This window comes from Lottia gigantea (genome assembly GCF_000327385.1).
Source record: "Lottia gigantea unplaced genomic scaffold LOTGIsca_88, whole genome shotgun sequence".
NCBI classification, from domain to species: domain Eukaryota; kingdom Metazoa; phylum Mollusca; class Gastropoda; family Lottiidae; genus Lottia; species Lottia gigantea.
Genome location: NW_008710892.1, coordinates 988,755 through 1,010,641, shown reverse-complemented (window position 1 = coordinate 1,010,641; position 21,887 = coordinate 988,755). Strand labels below are relative to the sequence as shown.

Here is a 21,887-nt window from a genome sequence, read left to right as displayed (position 1 = left end):
TAATGTCAATATTGATATCACATGATCAGTCATGTGATTTCCTCAGTAACGGATGTTTATCGGCGGCCATTTTCAGTATGAATGGTGAAGTTTGAAGTCACGTTTTTTTTCTTGCCACTGCGAGCCTTAGATTTCACTACAGATCTTCCTCATGTGGACATAAACAACGAAAATTGCATACAGAAGTGAGAAAAGATGGACGGCGGCGATTCACTCTACAGCGACCTGAACAGATCCCTGGATTCAGCTTCAAGTGAACTTGATGCACTCCGGCTGAATTCAAGGGAGGCAACTCTGTCAGATAGAGGTCTGGCTAGGTCTCAAAAACTTGAAGATGCAATCCTTTCTGAAATCAAAAAGACGGTTGCCTTAGGATCAAATACTCTAGATCTTAGTAACAAAGGTCTGCTTCAAATTCCAGATGAAATCCTGAAGATGCCAACTCTGGAGGTGAGTGAATGTATCACAACTTTTAGAGCCTTTCAAAGCTCAACCCATATCCTGGCCAGACTCAACAAAGCCATTAACGCCTCAGAACAGACACCATCTTTGTTATTACTCAGTGATAACTGGAAAGTGTACCTAGATTTTATAAACTTGCGATCATTTTCAAGATTGCAGCCTTTGGCACTTTATAATGCTATATTGTTTTGCTTTGCTGACATATTGAATTTTATATCTATGAGAATGAGCACCTGGATTGAATATGTAAGATATTAGTACTTAGTAATGCATAATTATAAGAATTTTGAACTTTAATCTGAGGGTTTATCAATCTTTTCTCTTTCAGTACCTGTATTTAGAAGGAAATGAACTATCATTTTTACCTGACGAATTCTTTGACTGTCTTCCAAATTTAAAATGGCTGGATTTACGTCGAAATAGCTTGTCCCGAATACCTAGTGTATATTTAGGTCGTCATAGAAACCTACGAAATTTGTTGTTAGAGGAAAATAATATAAAGAGTTTACCATTGGAATTAGGTAAGAATTTATAATGATACTGGTTGGAACTAACTTATTATTTAGATGAATGGGTGAGATGATATTAGATTATCAATGAAGGTCAAGTCTGAAACTTGGTTGATTTTATGCAGTTATAATGTTGACCAATATTGTGAGGAGTGCAACACTTTCGCTTTCCATCTGACAAGCAATCTTTAACATGCGCATCCTGTAGCACACAGGTCCTCAAATTGTTGTCTTATTCAGATGACAAAACTACACATGCAAAACAGGAATGAACATTCTTGAAAGTATTATCTCGACCTATGATGGGATTGAACCCTGGACCTTAAGGTAGCAAGATTGCGTCAAACTCACTGAGTGAGCTCCTCTGAGCTGAGTAATAAGCAGTAGCTACACGGATATATTGTCTGCTTTCTAGGTCTGGTAAAATCTGTCTCTGGTTTGAACATTAACAACAATCCACTGGAATTCCCTCCTGTGGATGTGTTGGAGAAGGGAACTCAGGAAATATTAAAGTTTCTATATGAGATGCTTCAAGCTAAATTAGCCTCAAAATCTGGAGGTAGGAAATTTATTTCTTATAAAGGAATTAAGGAAAAAACATAAGATATAAATGGATTTTGAAGGATACCAGCTCTTCAGCAAAAACTCTTAGCAATGATTTTACAAAGATAATAACATAGGTTCGTAAGATCCTGTATACCAGCTGATCCATGGCTATACCTCTTGGGATTTATCTTTTTCGATATTCTGTACCCTTTTACACCGTGATCAAACTTTGATAACATGTATTTAATGAACATTGTTATTTTTGGGTAGATTTAATGAACATTGTTTTTTTTGGTGTAGATTTTGATAAACATGTATTTTGATGAACTTTGTTATTTTTATGTAGATTTTGATGAACGTTGTTATTTTGATGAACATTGTTATTTTTGTGTAGATTTAATGAACATTGTTTTTTTTGGTGTAGATTTTGATAAACATGTATTTTGATGAACTTTGTTATTTTTGTGTAGATTTTGATGAAGATATTCCTACATATGACGAGTTTGATTCGGATCAGAGTGATGAAGAATGGTTGGATGATTATCGGCAAGGTCATTTACAGAGTCGTGAATCTAATTTGAGAGGGGCTAGACAATCAGGGTTAGGAGGACCTGTCCCACAGTCGGCTGAGCTACATCATCAGATTAGTTACTCTGATAGAAAACTTCTTCATACTGAAAAACTGAAACAAGCAGGTGCCCTAGGAATCGTTGATGGGTAAGAAACACGCAATTAATCTTGAATCTCTTAATTTTTTATTTCTAATATAATTTTTATTGATACTTAAACTAATGTGATGATTAACATCGAAAATACATGACTGGTTCAAACACTTAATTCTGTAATTTTAAAAAACTTGATTGAAACTTGAAACAGATTTAGTCTTGTGCTTTAATGTAATGATGTAAGTTATGTAAGCATGGGTTGTTAGTGGCAAAATATGTCAGCAAATATGAGTGAATCTTTATTTAAGCTTAACAAACATAAAATTTAAAAAGAAATTTTTAATCAGAATAACCTTCATCTAAAACCTCAATCAATTCATGCAGGAAACTCAACTCCTTAAATTTTAGTCCTTTCATGCATGGTACTCAACTCTCTAAAACTTAGTCCTTGCATGCATGGTACTTAACTCCCCAAAACGTAGTCCTTGCATGCATGGTACTTAACTCCCTAAAACGTAGTCCTTGCATGCATGGTACTTAACTCCCTAAAACGTAGTCCTTGCATGCATGGTACTTAACTCCCTAAAACGTAGTCCTTGCATGCATGGTACTTAACTCCCTAAAACGTAGTCCTTGCATGCATGGTACTTAACTCCCTAAAACGTAGTCCTTGCATGCATGGTACTTAACTCCCTAAAACCAATTACTTACATGCATGATAAATAGTTTTCTTGACCTTTTTTGATGATTTATTATAATTTATTTTCAGTTATGCATCCACATTGCTTTTACTAATATTCTTTATTTTGACCCGTTATTGTTTAGATTTGAATTCCTGTTATTAACAATATTAATTCTAACCCAACTAACACTTTGCCTTCAGTTCATTTTTACGAAGAAAATTATTGAGTCAACAGCAAAGAAAGGCAAAATTTGTCAAACAGCAATCAGCATCTGCAACTTCCAACAGAAGGTAGAGAGAATTATTGAATGATATATGGATAATATTCTCCATTTTTTATATCTGACGTTAAAGTGAGCCGTGTCGAGTCTGCAAGTTAGATGCTTGCTCTTTCTAACCTGGTGTCTGGGATCTGATTTCTTGGCTTAGCTAATAGTGCTGTCTTGAAAAAAGGTTCCTCATTGCACACTATATGGCTCTGCCTGTCTTCATTCGCTCAAATATGTTTAGAAAAGACGAATATTGGGTACCTTATCACTGGCACCACTAACCCCGGCGTTGTTCCACCCCTGCCTCCTTAACACCCCTGTCCTTAACACCCTTACCTCCTTAACATCCCTGTCGTTAACACCCCTGCCCTTAACACCCCTGTCCTTAACACCCTTACCTCCTTAACACCCCTGTCCTTAACACCCTTACCTCCTTAACACCCTGTCCTTAACACCTCTGTCCTTAACACCCCTGCCCTTAACACCCCTGTCCTTAACACAGTCACAGTTTTTTAAAATGTATAAAACTTTCTAATAATTTATAAACTGATAAAAACTAGGAATATTTTTGTGACCTATTATAATTTTCAGTTTTGTAATAAAATGATATTTTAGCAAGAAGAAATCTGCGAAAGAATCTAAGATGAACTGGAGAGTAAACCAGTATCCAGCGCCACCTTCTCATGATTTCGTAGATATCAAGATGGCTGAAGAAAGGAAAATGGCAAAAGTGAAAGAATTAAAAGAGAGACAGGATGCCATTTTACAGAGACGCAGGTAAAATAATAAAAAAGAAAATCAAACAAAATACATAATAATTAAACAAAAAACTTTAAAAACATTGTCATAGGAAAAGCTTTCTGTTAAACAATCTGTAAAAAGGTACAGTGAAAGGTATTTGTGAAATTGCGAAATGCAATTGAATCATTTTCATTTCAAAACTGCTATATCAAAACATGTAAAAATCTAACAGTTTAATCTATATATCTTTTATGTTTATGTTCTCTCTTCGGACCTCGGCCGGTACTTCTATGAAGGTAAACTCTATGATCTATGATCAATGATTGAGAAACATTAGTGGCAGGAGCATGGGTATTCAAAATATTTTTCTTATAATTCTAGAGATGAACAAGCTTTAAAAGACTGGAGAGACGATTCTAAAAAACTACAACATAAAAAATATTTACAGGCCGTACAAAATGGTGGTCTTGGTAGGTATTTCTTCATTATTTCTAAACCTCTCTTCTCCTTGAAACTTAAAATAAACTCTTTCAAATTTAAACAAAATGAGGGCTAAATGTAAGAGAAATTGTTAGTAAAAAAAATAATGACCACAGATGAGTTTTTACATGTCATGAAATAAGTCGGACATCTGTGGTTCAGGCAATTCCACTAAAACTAAGTGTTTTATGACGTCACCCCCGCAAAATTTTTATATTGATTTCCCCTACATAACGGCCAAAAATACAAGTCCCAGTAAAATTAGTGCAAATTTTGACTATTTTGTCCTCTTCAGAATATGATGAGCCAGCCAAGAAAGCACCATTTGCCGTGGAAAAAAATCACATGAAAGTTTTATCAAAAGAAGAACAGATCAAGGTATTATTTTTATGGGTCACATATATTAACATATTGTAACCACCCCACAGGATGTATTTTAAACATTCTACATACACATTAGTACAAGATTGAAATATCTATCTATCAACATAAAGTGATGTAGCCTGGTGCTTCCTTAAATATCCACTGTGCTGTGGTCGGAGGTTATATAGGTGGCCCTTGATTGGAGGGTCCTAAACAGGTTCCTTTTATTCTAATTCTTCCCCCAATCGAACGGTGTGAAAGTTGATAGGTCACAATTTTCCATCTTTTACCTTCTCCACCATTATGAATTCTGTTTAGACCAACTATATTTTTGGCACACATAGAACACATTCTGAACTCTGTTCCAACTTCCAACTTGTTTTATTGAACATCCTGTTGATTCTGAACACACAGAACTCATCAATAGCGCCACCTAGTAGGGCTTCATTGATTATCAAATAGTGAAAGGTTATTATACAGAAATTCCAAACATAAACAAATACAGCATCAAATTGAACTGTATCACCCAGATTTATCATTTTAACTAGTTTAAAATAAAAGTCAATTGTTTAAGTGGCCTTGACTTATTTGGTTATTTTGTTATTTCTAGTCGGAAGTGAAGGAAGCCCATGAGAAGATAAGACGCCCAATGTCACCAGGAACCAAGCAGAGAATAGAAGCAGAGAAGTAATAATTATACTACAAATAAACTTTTCTTACGAACCCTTTCAAGACACGCCACACACTAGACGCGCCAGACACCAGACACACCACACACGTCAGACATACCACACACACACTACACACCAGACATACCACACACACCAGACATAAATATAGGGATACTGACTTTTGACTCAGGGACATATTGTTCTAACTGCACTGTGCATTATCCTGGGTCATAATGGGTCATTGGCATGGATACCATGCACAAAAAAATCACCATAGCTTGTGGTTTTAAAAACAAATAAGTTGTTGTTAGTTCTAAATGTTATCCAGAAATTAGACGTTTATAAATTTGGACTTTGAATAAATTACTATAACATATAAAGTTGTTAAAATTGCACTTTGTACATGCTGTCTGTTCTGATATGGTTTTGTCATTTATGTTTTTAGGACTGCTAGAATTCGTGAATTAGAGAAAAGAATAAAAGAACATTCCAATAACATGTTAGAACGCAGAAAACAACCGAAAGGTACGCCTCAACATGAGATGGAGGCAGCTAAAAAAGAATTGGATGTTGTAAGTGTTTTTTGTTTCATTTTGTATTCTATTTCAGTGAGTTAGCTTACTTTGCTATGACTACAGTCCAACTTTGGAAAAATAATTTCCAAATCATAAGTCCTGATGAGGTTTGTGTATCTGAAACACTTGGCAACATTAGATGACCGCTGGTCAATTTTTGACGATCGCCTTGCATAAAACTCTTAAATATAATATAAGCTTATTTCATTTATAAACTATTTAGCCAATTTATCTCCCAAAAAGTTACCCCATCATTATATATATTCCCAATTGCTCTGTAGGTGAAACAGCTACAAAAAGACTTGATGAGGCGCTATCAGGAGCTAAAGACTTGGACATCAGGTGTTTTATTTTATTTTCTTCCACATTTGATTCCTTGTTTTCCCAATAGTTTCTACTAATATTTTGAATAGAATTTTTATATTTAAATATTTTACTATTAACTCTAGCATGTAACAAATAAAATCGTTTTAATTTGTATTTTTATTGGGATTTGTGAGTAGGGGTTTGATCTGGCTCTCGAATTTACTGGCCATGGCAAAGAAATTTTTCTTATGGGATTTAGCTGATTCTTATAGCTTTGTATGTGATTTTTGGTTAATTTTTTACGGTTAACAAATTTACCAGTTTATATTAGACATGATAGCTCTATTTCTTTTTGGACAGAAAATGAATCAAATTACAATGATATTATTTGGTACATTCTGCTGATGAATTTATAAAAGAATATATAAATGACTCTAGGTATAGTGAAAGTAGTATTTGATATCTGGCCGCGACTTTAAAATATTGTAACTATGATACAATCAACAATTTGATAAAAACTATAATTTGATTGGCTAAGAAAGATGAATTTAAAAGCATTTTTTGTGTAATAATCTAATCAGAAGACTGGAATATTAAAATCATCTCAAGTTCGGAGAAACTTTCCCTTTTTTTCTTGCTTCATTTAACTAGTTTATAGTTAGAGAGATACTGGTACTGTAAAATATATCATGTAATTGTCAGTATTGATTTATAGAGTTACCATGTCACTTTATAAAGGACATCTGGAATAGAGTTCATCTGTAATTGAATCAATTTAAGACAATTGTATTAAAACAATAAGCTAAATAAGTCCAGTGACTGTATAAATTTTTATGTTTCAATTTAGGTTATGATTTTTTTTGTATAGAAGTGATTCTTTTTTATTTCTGCTGTATTTTTATTTTAATTTTCATCTTAAATTTTGGATTTCTAAAAATCCATTTTGATTTTGTGAGTTGATTGTTCTCAAGAAGAATCTTTCAAATACAAATTAGTTTCTTTTACTTATTATCGCATTTTTACAAAGGATCACAAGCCTTAGATAATAACAGACAAAATACAATTTATGACAAGTTCTTGAATTTAAGTACATGTAATTAATTTAAAGTTTGTAGTATGCTAGTTAGACACCAAGCTAGGCTAGTCACTAATCTAATGTTTTATTTATTTATTTATCAAGCCTCGCGATCACGTATTAAAAGTTGTCAGTCTGTACATATTTGATCTGGTTGGGTAAGTTAGATAGTAGGTCAATCTTATTTATGCACATGCAGATTGGTAATGCACATGCATCGACGCATTCAATCATACGCACATTCTGTTTACTAAATTTTGAGGTAGTTAAGATAATGTTTAATTAATTGGTCTAAATTGTATAGTTTCTGTTCATGCACCTCCTGTTATACCCCAGAAAATAGTAGACTGTTTGTGTGTATGTATTAAAACAAACCTGCATGTGCAAAAGTGAGGTTGACCCACTATACATAGTGTAGTTGTTTTAGCTAATATGAGTGAGTTTAGGGTCAAATAACCAATACCATGATTAACATGTTTACAGAAAAATAATTCTAATATGCAAACATGTTGATTTTTGTTTTTTTCATTTTTGTGTGAAATTGGGTTTTTGACGAATCTGACTAGATAAATATATCAGGTTCTTGACGTCTTTTTCATTCACTTGCCGTAGCAGCTTTATACAATTTCTACAATCCCATTGGCTTAATTTGACATTTTTTTTTCAAATTTGGAGGTTTTTATTCATAGCTGTTTATTGCTTTCAGGTGTATATAGAGCTTCACAAGGACAATTTATCAGTTTCAACAGTATGTCTTTTAATATAGGATAGATATAGTCATCTATTTATTTTCTTTTACAGCTGATAAAGAATCATTACAGGATATGTGTCACTTTTCAAAATTAAATTCTGGCCCTTGGTTCGCTTTCTAAACTTGTTTTGATTAGAAATGGAAGACTTTATCTATTTATACAACATATTGTGACGGTTTGATTTAACTTTTGATATCATTCACCTAAATTTAAAAACAGTCAAGATGTTTAATACTATAATGTTTTATGGTGATCTCTCATAATTTATAGAAATTTGTATTTATTCAATTTAAAGGGACAGTATTGAACCTTAGTCTCAGGATATTTTATTTAGCTAAGCTAATCAGTAATAGTGTTCTCAGTTCACTGTCAAAATTTGAGTCTTCAAATCCATGGTGTACAGAATTATCCGCGTTTGAAAGTTAAGTCTTTTCTGGAGACACATTATGCATGCTTGCACACTATATTCATAATATACGATAGCTAACAAATTAACTCGAGCAGCTGGTGCAATAAATTATTAGATGACTATATCACCCTCAGTAGATATTTCAATCATAAACAAAGTAGAATCCAGTCATAGTTTAATAATATTCAGATGACAGTTTGTAACATCCCTATCTATATATTTTAATCTTCTACCCTTGGGGCAAAGTAGTTGAACAAATCCGAACCCATCATTCCTTACTAGGGCCTTATTCTCGACAAGGTTTAAAAACCTGATATACTAAAATATATTTCATTATCCAATCAGATTAGTGTTTGTCTTAAAATCTGGATTTTATCTAAATATCTGAGAATAAGGCCCTTGATTCTTATAATAGCTAGTTAATATTGTTTATGGTAGGCTTAAGCATAGTGCCTTGTCTTATTTGATCTTTACGAATATTAATAGAAAACAGGCAATATATGACTGAATATATTGGCTAGATGTGAGCCATACAAGATGTAATGAAATGAATGGAGTTTTACGTCCTATTCTCCTGCACCTGATTAGGCTAATGAAGAGGAGATGTAGTGTTATTGATGAATTATGTTAATGATCTTGAATTTTTATCAATACTTATATTTGCTTGTTTTTGTGCTAAATCACTTATGTTTTTCTCAAAGGACAATGTACAAAGTTGCCCATCTCTAGTTTCACAGTCTCACTTTTGGGGGTTAAAACAGTGTGCTTATAGTTGCAATAACTAAACTCTTGATGGAAATAAGGAATCAAATGTGGATAGAGTACAGAAAGTGAAAAATACTTCAGCATAATCGTACAAAATTGCATATTGACTTTGACATGGTTGTCATCCTTTGATAATAACAAATATTTTTTTTTTAGAAATCCTCTTTCTTTCAACATACAATTTACTTTATTTTTTTCAAACGTCTCATTGTATTCAAAATAACAAGCAAAAATCTCCAAAATCCAGATTTAATTAAAGATTTGTTCAGTGCATGTCATCCCTTCAAATAACAAATAAATAAGAATTAAACGTTGGTCTCACTAGCATAATTTGGAGTCATTTATGTATGTTTGTGGCGTGATCAACTGCATTTACACACCAATAATACTAGTGATACCAACGTTTAATTCTTATATTTATATTCAGATACTTTTATTAATACAATTTTCACTTTTTTATATGATCGTTTCCTTGAATTTGTCACGAATCTTAGATAGTGTCATTGTTGTGTTTTGACGACGTCATAGTATCATGTTACAAACTACAGTTTATTGAAAAATAAACGCCAGTTTGTGTAACTGAAGGGAGTGACAGTAGAAATGTAAATATTACCAAATAATCAATATTCAAAAGAAGCCTGTTCTTTTTTGGTAATATAACACACTTGATGCCAGTCGTTGATGATTTTTGTCACCTGGCATCACTTCCATTGACTATACCAAACTAATTCCATTTTCTCTTTTTATTTCAGGCTGAGATCTTACAGAGAGAATTAAAAGTTCAGCGAACAGAATTGGAATATAGGTTTAAAGCCTTTACAGGAGACATTACTTCTGGTTACACTAAAACAACCAAACTGAAGTCTTAATTTGATTGAGACTACAGACTTATACCTTAATTTGATTGAGACTACAGACTTAAACCATAATTTGTTCAAGGCTACAGACTTAAACCTTAATTTGATTGAGACTACAGACTTAAACCTTAATTTGATTCAAGGCTACAGACTTAAACCTTAATTTGATTGAGACTACAGACTTAAACCTTAATTTTTTCAAGGCTACAGACTTAAACCTTAATTTGATTGAGACTACAGATTAAAGCCTTAATTGGTTACTTAAACTTTTAACTTGTTGGAAATATATTTTTTGGTATGCAAGACGACTCAAGATTGCAGACCCTGTGTACAAGTTACGAATCAGTATTCTAAATAGTTGTTAATATTTCTTTTGTTAATTTTATTTATTTCATTTCAAAATATATAATTATCAAATACTTCCAAATGTATTGTAGTATTTAATATACAAACCTAGTCAAAGAGAGACTGTAGGTCACGGAGAGGATCAGCCACGCCCTGCCCTACCCTCAAAATTCTATGGATCCTTCCAAACATCATGAATCCAATCCACAAAAAGCAGTAAAAAAAGGAATAAAAACCAAGACGAGGATTTAAGCAAGCATTTTAATGAAGCAGTGACAAATATCAATATTTAATCATCAAAAGAGGAGAAAAAATCCACCAAAATATTTCATAAAACATTACAAGTTAAAATTAGACCAACCTTTCCTTCCGTTTTTGTATTAGCTTATAATTTTAAGAAAGCCACTTCAGTTAGGGTCTAACGACAGCCCTCTTGAACACTCATCACATTAACCTTTTGATCCAACCTGATAAATAACACATCACAAAATGCCAACGCTTGAGAGGGTGGAAATTTGATTGGTTAAAGCATAATTGAGTAAGGTCAAAAATTTAATTGCTGAACGTTCAAGAGTGCCGTCACATAATATCTGACTGGATATATAATTGACACCCCCCAATATTTTAGTGAATTCTTCCACACATACATACTCTATCAATATTAAAACTATATATGTATGATTGGAAGAGGTCATTTGTATAATAAGGGGGTGTTTCTGCTGCCTGACAAATTATGTCTAGCTGAACACTGAACACCTTTAAGGTTAAAAAATTGAGCACAGTGAAAAATACTAATAGCCAATGTCCCAAAAAAAAAAAAACAGGCCTCCTTACAATGGAATCTTTTCAAACATTCTAATTCTGGAATGGTTTCACCTTGCATTCATCTTTTTCAACTAGCTATTAAAGACCAACTCTCAAAACCAGCCAGTATTTGTATGAGAATTAGATTATCAGTCTCAAAATAGTAGTTAGTCTGCCTTGATAAAAATATAAACATAAAACAGTCTAAGACTTAACGTACTCAGGCTGATATTCTAATTCTCATACAAATACTGGAGTAATAATAGGCTTATTGCCTTTGAGAAACTTAAGATACCTGTGTTCACACATTGAAACATGAAAATAGACCTCACTAAATTCTTACTAAATCACAAGTATAAAAATTGGAATAAATAAAAGCAATAAACTCTTGCTCTATAACGGTTATGGTCGTATATAAAGACAAAAGTTGACTGGAATATTAACCATAAACACGCTAACAGTTTATTGCTTATTAAATAGTAAATCTACAATAAATACGATAATATTAAGCAAAAAAAAAAACTTGTAGCCAAAAAACTTTCAAAATGATATCACAAAAATCACAAAACAGCATCATCAATATAGGAAAAGTTTTTAATTGAGTAGAAATAATACTGTCATGGGTTGAGGGGATACAGTTTGACTGCAATTCTATTGAAACTTTTCAATCCTTTTAAGCATACAACAAGAACAAGTATTTTAGAGCTCTATTAAAGCATGACTAGCAAAAACAGTTAATTCAACAATTTCAAAAAAATACTTCTCCAAAATTCATAAATTTATAATAATTTGAATAAGGCCTCAAGTTTGCTGAATTGCATTTTACATGGTAATGCTAGTTCTATGTCTTGACATTACTGGGTGAGATCATGCAATGGAAATTTTACATCCTAAGATTGTTTGACCACGTTCATTTTTCGTGATCATAGCCAAACAAGTACTCGCTGTGGCGTTATGGTGAAATGAGAATGAAACTCTGTGGTGTGAGGGCACCTTAATGAACACAATAGGTCTGACTTGCATACCTTCTATAAATATCTATTCCACCTACAAATAAAATCCACTGCCAATATATAATTATATGGTTTAAATTGGACTTTTAATATTATAACTCAGCTAAAATTATTGTTATGGAAACAATCGAATGATGTCTCAGGGTCTTAACTTCTAACATTGTATCTAGGATATCCTAGCACTAAGATCATATACTTGGCCAGTTCTTCACTTTTTCTTTTTCTTCCATTTCTGAATCCACGATTTATCAGCCCATCTTACAATCTTTATTTTCTCGGTCGAATGGACATTTCTTCTAGTATGTCCCTCACAACTTCTGGTGCAATACTGTCAGTTGAACCAACACTATTTATCTTGTCTGATTCTTGTTCAATTGTTCCATTCCCTAGTGCTTGTAAAAACAAACCTTCTCTTGGACTATCTGTAAAGTCATCCAAATCCATTGAATTCTGCAAAAAATATAATTGCAATTGAGAGAAAAGATAACTTGGCAGAAAAGGTAACATATAGAAATTTACTGGCCTCATTCTGGTGTGATTAAGGTCTGTTGACCATTGAAATTCTGAAAAAATATATAAAATATACTGACCACTGGAGTTATTTTCTCAGGAAACAACTTTTTTGCTGCATGTTCCAACATTTCACCTTTATTAATATCTGAAACACAAATTTTCAAAATAATATTCTAATAATGTTATGTTTTTGGGTTGTTATTATAATAGGGTAAGGTGGTAAATTATCAAACTTGTAATGGAGATGAAAACATTACATTATTATTAACCAATCCAAACATAGGAGACGATTTTATGTCTTACTCCTCTGCACTGATTGGACAAATGAAGAACTTCAAAGACATGCAATTTTAGGGAAATTCTGCCATTTGCCTACTCTTTTTCGATTTACAAAAGTTAAGAGATCTCAGCTCGAGCACACAGGACCTCAGTTTACTGGATTAAGGACAAGAGAAAAACCAAGTTTAAAAATCTGAAGGTATCTCGACCTATGCTGGGATTGAACCAGGTTAGCAAGAGTCTAACTCACGGCTCCCTACTGACAATTGGAACAGAAGTTCAAGTACTTCGACTTCAAGGTAACGGATAATGTATGAGGGTGGGCTGAAAAGTTCATAGGCTGACTCGGCAGCTCCTGTATCCTCAACACACACAAGAGCCCTGTTTATCCATACATTTCTTTTCTGTAACCCTATTCTGTTGAATAAAACAAATGGAGAACATAACCCTTTTCATACTTACTATTCTTTTCTAGAACTTCGCTAACATTTTCCAGGGCTTCTTTAGTTTTTCCGAATTTGTGACTATTTATGGAAGTAATTTCAAGAAAAACATCAAAAATTTGTAGAATTTCTTTTCGATTGTCTTCTTCATAATGTTCTAAACTCTACAAAAGATAACTGGATTATTATGAGGCCTAAATTTCAAACCTAATCATTTTTGTACATCAACAAAATCAAAAAGTTATTTTGATGTGTTCAAAACGAGGCATGAATAAGGTTTATTGATAAACTCACCTCCGTCAGTTTTTTCAACCCATTCTTCTTTAAATCATAGATATCATTAAACTCTTCCCCCAGATACATTGCGCTAAAAAGTCGGAAGCACCACAATATATCTGACTCATACCTTTTGATGTCATCATTGAGTCTCAGACTTTCCATTCGATGTCCCAAGCCAAAATCTATGATCTTAACATCAATGGATAAATCGTTTTTTTGTAACATAACATTTCCACCTTGAAAAAATAGGACAGAAATAAAGAATCATATTTTACACGGATAGTTTCTTATAGTTAACTTCAGATTATCAAACCTAGAGATTCTTTTGTGTTCACAAGCAAATTCAGACATATTTTAGGGACGTCAAGGGCAATAATTCTGAAAAATACTTACCATGTAAATCATTATGTGTCCATCTTTTATCATGTATTTTATCGACAGCTGTTAATAGGCCGTGTAAAAAACACAATGATACACCTTTAATCTTGTCAGGGTCAATGTTACCCAAGAGATCATCTATCACTTTTCTTAATGAAACCACTAAAAAAATCAAAATAATCTATTTGACTACAAGTTGGTAAAAATACAGCTCTTAAGTCAAGATATTTCATTGTCAATCTGATTATAATACAGCTCTAGATATTTCACTGTCAATCTGATTATAATACAGCTCTAGATATTTCACTGTCAATCTGATTAAAATACAGCTCTAGATATTTCACTGTCAATCTGATTATAATACAGCTCTAGATATTTCACTGTCAATCTGATTATAATACAGCTCTAGATATTTCACTGTCAATCTGATTAAAATACAACTCTAGATATTTCATTGTCAATCTAATTAAAATACAACTCTAGATATTTCACTGTAAATCTGATTAAAATACAGCTCTAGATATTTCACTGTCAATCTGATTAAAATACAGCTCTAGATATTCACTGTCAATCTGATTAAAATACAGCTCTAGATATTTCACTGTCAATCTGATTAAAATACAGCTCTAGATATTCACTGTCAATCTGATTAAAATACAGCTCTAGATATTTCACTGTCAATCTGATTAAAATACAGCTCTAGACATTTCATTGTCAATCTGATTAAAGTACAACTCTAGATATTTCATTGTCAATCTGATTAAAGTACAACTCTAGATATTTCACTGTCAATCTGATTAAAATACAACTCTAGATATTTCACTGTCAATCTGATTAAAATACAACTCTAGATATTTCATTGTCAGTCTGATTAAAGTACAACTCTAGATATTTCATTGTCAATCTGATTAAAATAAAATATTGTTTTCAAACTTACCTTCAGTCAATTTTTCCATGTGGAAATGTATCTTATTACCTTCTATTCTAACCAGAAGTAAACTTGGCACAAAATCTTCTTCATTGAGATCTATCCACATTTTTAGTTCTTCATCGCGGAATTCAGCAATCAAGTACTAAAATTCAGAGTATAAAGAGCATGTATGCTATAGCTATTCAAACTTTCTGATATACCAGTACCTTCACATTTTTCAACCCAGTTTCCCCTTTTCAGGGCTGACATGAAAAAACATCTTGTTGTTCAGATGGGACAATAAACTCAGGCCCTTAAAGATCCTCTGATATTTGGAATAGGAAAAAGAGCAGGCTAATGCCACTTTCCTGGCAAAATTTCCCTTGTTGCACCCTGCATGGCGTTGCCCGTCTTCATAAGCCAACAAGATGCAGTAAGGAAGGACATAAACCTCCATTCATTTCATTTTCATTATCAAAATTAGGTGCAGAAGAGCAGAATGTAAAACTCGATTCTTTTTCTAGCTTTATGGATGCCAAATTGACAATTTCAGATGTAAGCTTACATTATTAGATATGTGGATATCAATTTGAGAACCTTGTGGACTCCACAGAGAAAAACCAAAAAGGTCCTTACTGTTTTCAGCGCATGGTCTATTCCAGTTTTATTATCTTTGACCACGAATATATTTCCAGAAATTCCTTTCCCTAGAATTTCACTTGTCTTTGTAAAGTGCTCCTTTTCAACATATACTCCCTTTGGAGTGTAAATCTAAAATTCACAAGAGGAAACCTCAAACATTTACTTAATAAACCGAAAAAAAATCTGATTAAAACTGTGGCCCCTATCACTAATTCTCAACAACATAATTTATGGTCACTATGATGTCAAATTTTGATAATCCATCATCAAAGTTCGTAATCGAATTAATGCCAAAGTTACATTTTCTCCCGTGTACCAGTCATCCACTAAACTCTTCCACAAAGTTTCCCTTCAGCACATAACTTACCCACAATAAACAATAAAAACCGATCAAATCAATATATTCATATTCACATTAATGACACAAAAATAAACCATCAAATTAAAAATTTAGATATGCTTTTTTTCTTAGTATTAAGAAGATTTTTTTGAATTAAAATATTACAATTATTAACGATTATTGATCGATATCCTGCCGTCAATTCGGAAACAAGCCATTTTTTTTTAAACATATTTTTCAGTGTATCAAAGTTTGAAACTCTGTTAACTCTCCTCACCTGGTCATTAGCAAAGTTAATTCCACTTGGAGCTTTTAATTCTTTCATTTTAGAGATAATTTCTGAAAATGCTTCAACATATGCTAATTCTTCTTGTTTATTTTTGGCAGAAACTATTTTTGCAGTCTGTGACACATCTTTACCTGCCAAAACTTTTTTCAAATCACTGCAATGAAACATTAAACACTTACATCTCTAACCTGATTCACTATAGCAAGTAACTCTAAACTAATCATCTTTTACATCGTTAAAATCAGAGTTGATTAAACTATTAATGATGAAGTTTACTCTCAAACATTTTTAAGAAAGGCCAGTTCAAAGCCCATTTTCTCACTGTTGTTCAGGTGTTCAGTGACGTCACATAGGCTATTCTTTCGTACATCGCCATCTGTTCAGTAAATGAGGTAATTTGTGTTGCTTTGCCTTGCATTCGATGTGTTAAAAACGAGGGTCAATAGGTTCTTTAAGCAAAATTCAAGCAAAATATGAGATATACTCCCTTTAAAATCCTACCTTTGATAATCAACTACAATATTTCCATTTTTATCTTTGTGCAGAGAAGCTGAATATTAAAAAAAAAAAACTTTATATTTCAAACTTGTCCCTTGGTTACTTTTATGAAAATAAATTTTCCACAAGTCAACTTTTAAATACCTCAAGGTAAAAAAAAAATTGGATGCCTGTGCAATACTACCCTCTAACCCTGGGCTGGGACAAGTCTGTCTTTTTGTAGACAGCCGGTAGCGAGTTGAATTGTTGTCTGCTTGGCAATTAGGTGCCATTGATTTGAATCAGAAAATCTGATGCCTGTGCCAGTGCTTTCAGGAGTCCGACAGATATCAGCTTTCTCGCCTTATGCCCTAAAAAAGTAATTTTTTCTTACCTTTTTTACTTTTAACATCTGTAATCAAATGCTGTACATATTCCTTTGATCTTGGTGATAAACTTTTGTCCCTCACTGAAATAAACACATATATTTTTTATATATCATACTTTTAGTCGTCTTCACAATGTCAAGCTATTACAAACTTCATCTTCACAATATCAAGCTATTACAAACTTCATCTTCACAATATCAAGCTATTACAAACTTTATCTTCACAATGTCAAGCTATTACAAACTTCATCTTCACAATATCAAGCTATTACAAACTTTATCTTCACAATATCAAGCTATTACAAACTTCATCTTCATAATGTCAAGCTATTACAAACTCCATCTTCACAATGTCAAGCTATTACAAACTTCATCTTCACAATGTCAAGCTATTACAAACTTCATCTTCACAATGTCAAGCTATATAGATCTTCATCTTTACAATGTCAAGCTATTACAAACTTCATCTTCACAATGTCAAGCTATTACGAACTTTATCTTTACAATGTCAAGCTATTACGAACTTTATCTTCACAATGTCAAGCTATTGCGAACTTTATCTTCACGATGTCAAGCTATTACGAACTCTATCTTCACAATGTCAAGCTATTACGAACTTTATCTTCACAATATCAAGCTATTACGAACTTTATCTTCACAATGTCAAGCTATTACGAACTCTATCTTCACAATGTCAACTTATTACTTACTTCATCTTCACAATGTCAAGCTATTACAAACTTCATCTTCACAATATCAAGCTATTACAAACTTCATCTTCACAATATCAAGCTATTACGAACTTTATCTTTACAATATCAAGCTATTACAAACTCCATCTTTACAATGTCAAGCTATTACAAACTTCATCTTCACGATATCAAGCTATTACAAACTTCATCTTCACAATGTCAAGCTATTACAAACTTCATCTTCACGATGTCAAGCTATTACAAACTTCATCTTCACAATATCAAGCTATTACAAACTTTATCTTCACAATGTCAAGCTATTACAAACTTCATCTTCACAATATCAAGCTATTACAAACTTCATCTTCACAATGTCAAGTTATTACAAACTTCATCTTCACAATGTCAAGCTATTGCGAACTTTATCTTCACGATGTCAAGCTATTACAAACTTCATCTTCACAATGTCAAGTTATTACAAACTTCATCTTCACAATGTCAAGCTATATAGATCTTCATCTTCACAATGTCAAACTATTACAAACTTCATCTTCACAATGTCAAGCTATTACGAACTTCATCTTCACAATGTCAAGCTATTACGAACTTCATCTTCACAATATCAAGCTATTACTAACTTCATCTTCACAATATCAAGCTATTACAAACTTCATCTTCACAATATCAAGCTATTACAAACTTCATCTTCACAATATCAAGCTATTACGAACTTTATCTTCACAATGTCAAGCTATTACAAACTTCATCTTCACAATGTCAAGCTATTACGAACTTTATCTTCACAATGTCAAGTTATCAACATTTTGGATCAAAAACCAGAAATATACTAATGCCTAATATGGTCATATCAATTTAAACCCATAATGCCCATATGCTTTTTTAACTAATGATAATTTTTTTTTACAAGATTTTTGGAGAAAAAAAAGCCCTGAATTATGGTTGTTATAAACCTTTACTCACCTTGCCTTTGACTTTGACCTATTTGTACTTCATCTAAGAGATCATCTGTTTCCATTCCGTCCATTTTGTATTTCAGTATCTCTTTGAGTTTGATTTTAAATATCAGTCTGACTAGAAAAAAACAAATTATGGAAAATTATTTTACCCTTGAACACAATATAGGTCTGAAAATCCCCATTTAAAAGGGAATATTTTTTCTGAATCTACTGCAGCCGACGACTGCCAAAATATCCATCAGAGACTGGAATAGAGGCAGATGTTTCGGACTAAATATAGGCCAGACTTATAGAGTTTCAATTATTAATATTCTTCCCTGGAACACAATTATAGTTCTAACATGGACTGATGGAGGCTATAATAGTTTCTTTTACTATCTAATCTACTTCAACACAGTACACATTTTGGTTCATTAAGATCATTAAAGACAACAACCATCTGTCTTAAAATATCTTCAAGCCCAAAGTCGAGACACACAAATGACCTACTTTCTAAACTACTTTTCAGACTGAATTATCCTCTGTAAAATAATGTTTACAAATAATTACTTTTCTAGTGGTTGACATTTTCATCAACCCAAAGCCAATTCAGTAGTATTTTACAATTGATATTTTCCTTCACATGAAAATGACAGCCAAAATTCAATTCTGAGAACATTGTAATCAGAGAGTAGCAGTAGACATGATGGAGTTATGTAATAAGTCGTATTTATAAATCTATCTATGAGTATGACTATAACACGCACTTAAAGAGGACTTTTCTCTATCATGGCGATATCTACACAAAAAGGTTACTTTTCGGTGTTAAATTACCGAATACTTATAAGTTATAGATTACCTTACCAATTCAGTGTCTGCCTTCGTGTTCCACTTTTTCCCGCGTCTAAGAAGATCTCGTGATCCTTTTTTTTTTATAAATCATAATTCTGTTTCAAGAACGGTGCAGACAACTCGGACCAAAGACAAATCAGACCAACTATCAAAGACAAGTCGGACCAACTTTTGGACAACCAAGACTACATTAATTTTTTTTAATTTCCAGTCTTCAAAGATAGTAAAAGTAGTAACGAAACTTTGCTTCATACTAGAAACTTGGCTCTACATTTTAAGGTTTTTCTTTAAAAATGATGAACAGTAATCTTTTATACTCAATCTGTTTAAAGTCACCCCCTCTAGCTACGGGCCTGCCCTCATAATAATTTGGTATAAATAAAGGCGCCAACACGCACGTGTCAGCATGAATAAAATGGATTTATTTCCCCTGATTAATTCCTTGCCAATATCTTGAATTGTGGGTAATATCTAGATCCGCCATATTGTTCTAAATGGTTCATTTGTGGAATGACAGCTAGTATTTACTTTTGTATTTATATCGCACGTGTGCCCAATTTCTTAATAACTTCAACATTGATCGATTAATAGATTTATTCATATCCAAACTTCTGAATATGAGTGCTTCAGACAGTAAAAAAACCAAGAGACGGAAAATTAAAAATGCAGTATCGAAAACGACTGCAGCAAGCTCGAACGCCTCAACAAATGGCACAAATCCTCTATCTAAGACACCCTCACATTTTCAAGTAGAGGACGAAAAGGTACTGGTAACATATCCTTTAGGGTCTAAGATTAGAGTTACATTCAGTAGTAAGAATACCAAGTATGTCCACCAGTCTGCACTTTGATCTATACCCCTCATTTCCCACTACAACTAGGCCTACACATTGGCAATGAATGTTGTTGGAGTTGAAGCCCTGATTTTGGACCCTGTCCCTAGTATTTCACAATCATTTGAATGAATTTTCAGATTTTCATGGTTTCACGAAATATTCCTTGACAGAAAGGGAATAACACAGTCTTTGCTTTAAAATATGGTGGCTTTCGGAGCAAAAAATATGACAATGCATTAGATATTGAATTGTGAACCGGGCGAGCTTCCTTTTCACGATTTTTCGGCACTTCGTTTATATGCTTTTGATTCAAGATGTCTTGCATTTGCTTAAGTTACCTAATACACAATAAGCCTCATAAAAGAAAACTGAAGTAGGCCTCTTGGGTTATAGTCAACTGAGCACCAAACCATAATGGCCCTAAAAGTCATAATAAACTGACCCTGTTTTGGTCCAATTGCTAAATGATTTTAACCAGATCTTAGGTTAGAATGGCCTGCATGAAAAGTAAAAATGGCCACCATTAAAAATTTAGTTCATTCAATTTATTAATTCATAATTTTATTTTCAGACAAAACTGAAAGAATTAATGAGAGATTCAGAATGTATGGATATTGTATTTTCTGTGCCACGTAGTAAAATGTTTCCCAAAGAAGGCCCCAATTTATTTACGAAAGAAAACTGCTTACTTTGTGGCTGTGAGCGCTTTGATCGTCCGTCAGCTGAAAAATTTATATCAGGTATGTTATTTTGAATTTTTTCTACCAGTTTCTGATTGGAATCTGTCTTAAGCTATCAACAGTGTTTGAGATAAAAGACCAATCATCAGGAAGTTTTAAGAAGGCTATATTGAATGGAAGTTTTGGATTATGTGTGTTATACCCAAGTAGAGGTGCTGATCTATGTCTTTCAGCAATCTTATCGAGTTATTTTGTTTTAATTGTAGACCTCAGTGAAAATACTTGTACAGAACGTGGTGATACTCCAAACTCAGAACAATTTTTATCAGGTTGGTTTTCACATTAGATATTTCAATTTCCAGGTCTCTTGTCTTTTACTGTCAACAGCGTTTTAGAAGTTAGACCCTTGACAGCAGGCTTTGAATGACAACTGATTTTACACTGAACTTAAAGCGACAGATTCACCATTCGTTTAACCAATCGCAACTTAGTCTCAGAAATCTGATTTTGGAATTTTAGTGTTTAAAAGTTTAAATGACAACTCGTCTTTCCTTGAGACTGCCATATAGAAAAAACATATATAGAAATATACAGTGAAATTCCTAGTTTATGGTATTTTTGAAGAAATTGTGTGATTTTTGTAT

At 32.8% G+C, this 21,887-nt stretch overlaps 2 protein-coding genes across 2 annotated transcripts; one reads left to right on the top strand and one right to left on the bottom strand.

Annotated features, from left to right (window-relative positions):
* Window positions 1-60: 60 nt before the first annotated feature.
* Window positions 61-10,551, top strand: LOTGIDRAFT_236873 (hypothetical protein). The gene is made up of 12 exons (XM_009068031.1): window positions 61-450; window positions 791-983; window positions 1,387-1,530; window positions 1,988-2,234; window positions 3,066-3,155; window positions 3,749-3,910; window positions 4,256-4,344; window positions 4,650-4,732; window positions 5,328-5,404; window positions 5,834-5,960; window positions 8,051-8,092; window positions 10,023-10,551. The coding sequence occupies exons 1-12, from the start codon at window positions 196-198 to the stop codon at window positions 10,137-10,139; spliced, it is 1,626 nt and encodes a 541-aa protein (XP_009066279.1). The 5' UTR covers window positions 61-195; the 3' UTR covers window positions 10,140-10,551.
* A 1,961-nt stretch (window positions 10,552-12,512) lies between these two features.
* Window positions 12,513-20,080, bottom strand: LOTGIDRAFT_236872 (hypothetical protein). Its single transcript, XM_009068030.1, has 12 exons — window positions 19,740-20,080; window positions 18,901-19,011; window positions 17,234-17,308; window positions 16,864-16,912; window positions 16,351-16,516; window positions 15,728-15,862; window positions 15,119-15,254; window positions 14,197-14,343; window positions 13,819-14,039; window positions 13,544-13,688; window positions 12,880-12,947; window positions 12,513-12,739 (listed from the first exon to the last, which is right to left on the bottom strand). Exons 2-12 carry the CDS (start codon window positions 18,962-18,964, stop codon window positions 12,557-12,559), a joined length of 1,389 nt encoding a protein of 462 aa, XP_009066278.1. The 5' UTR covers window positions 18,965-19,011; window positions 19,740-20,080; the 3' UTR covers window positions 12,513-12,556.
* Between the last annotated feature and the right edge of the window lie 1,807 nt (window positions 20,081-21,887).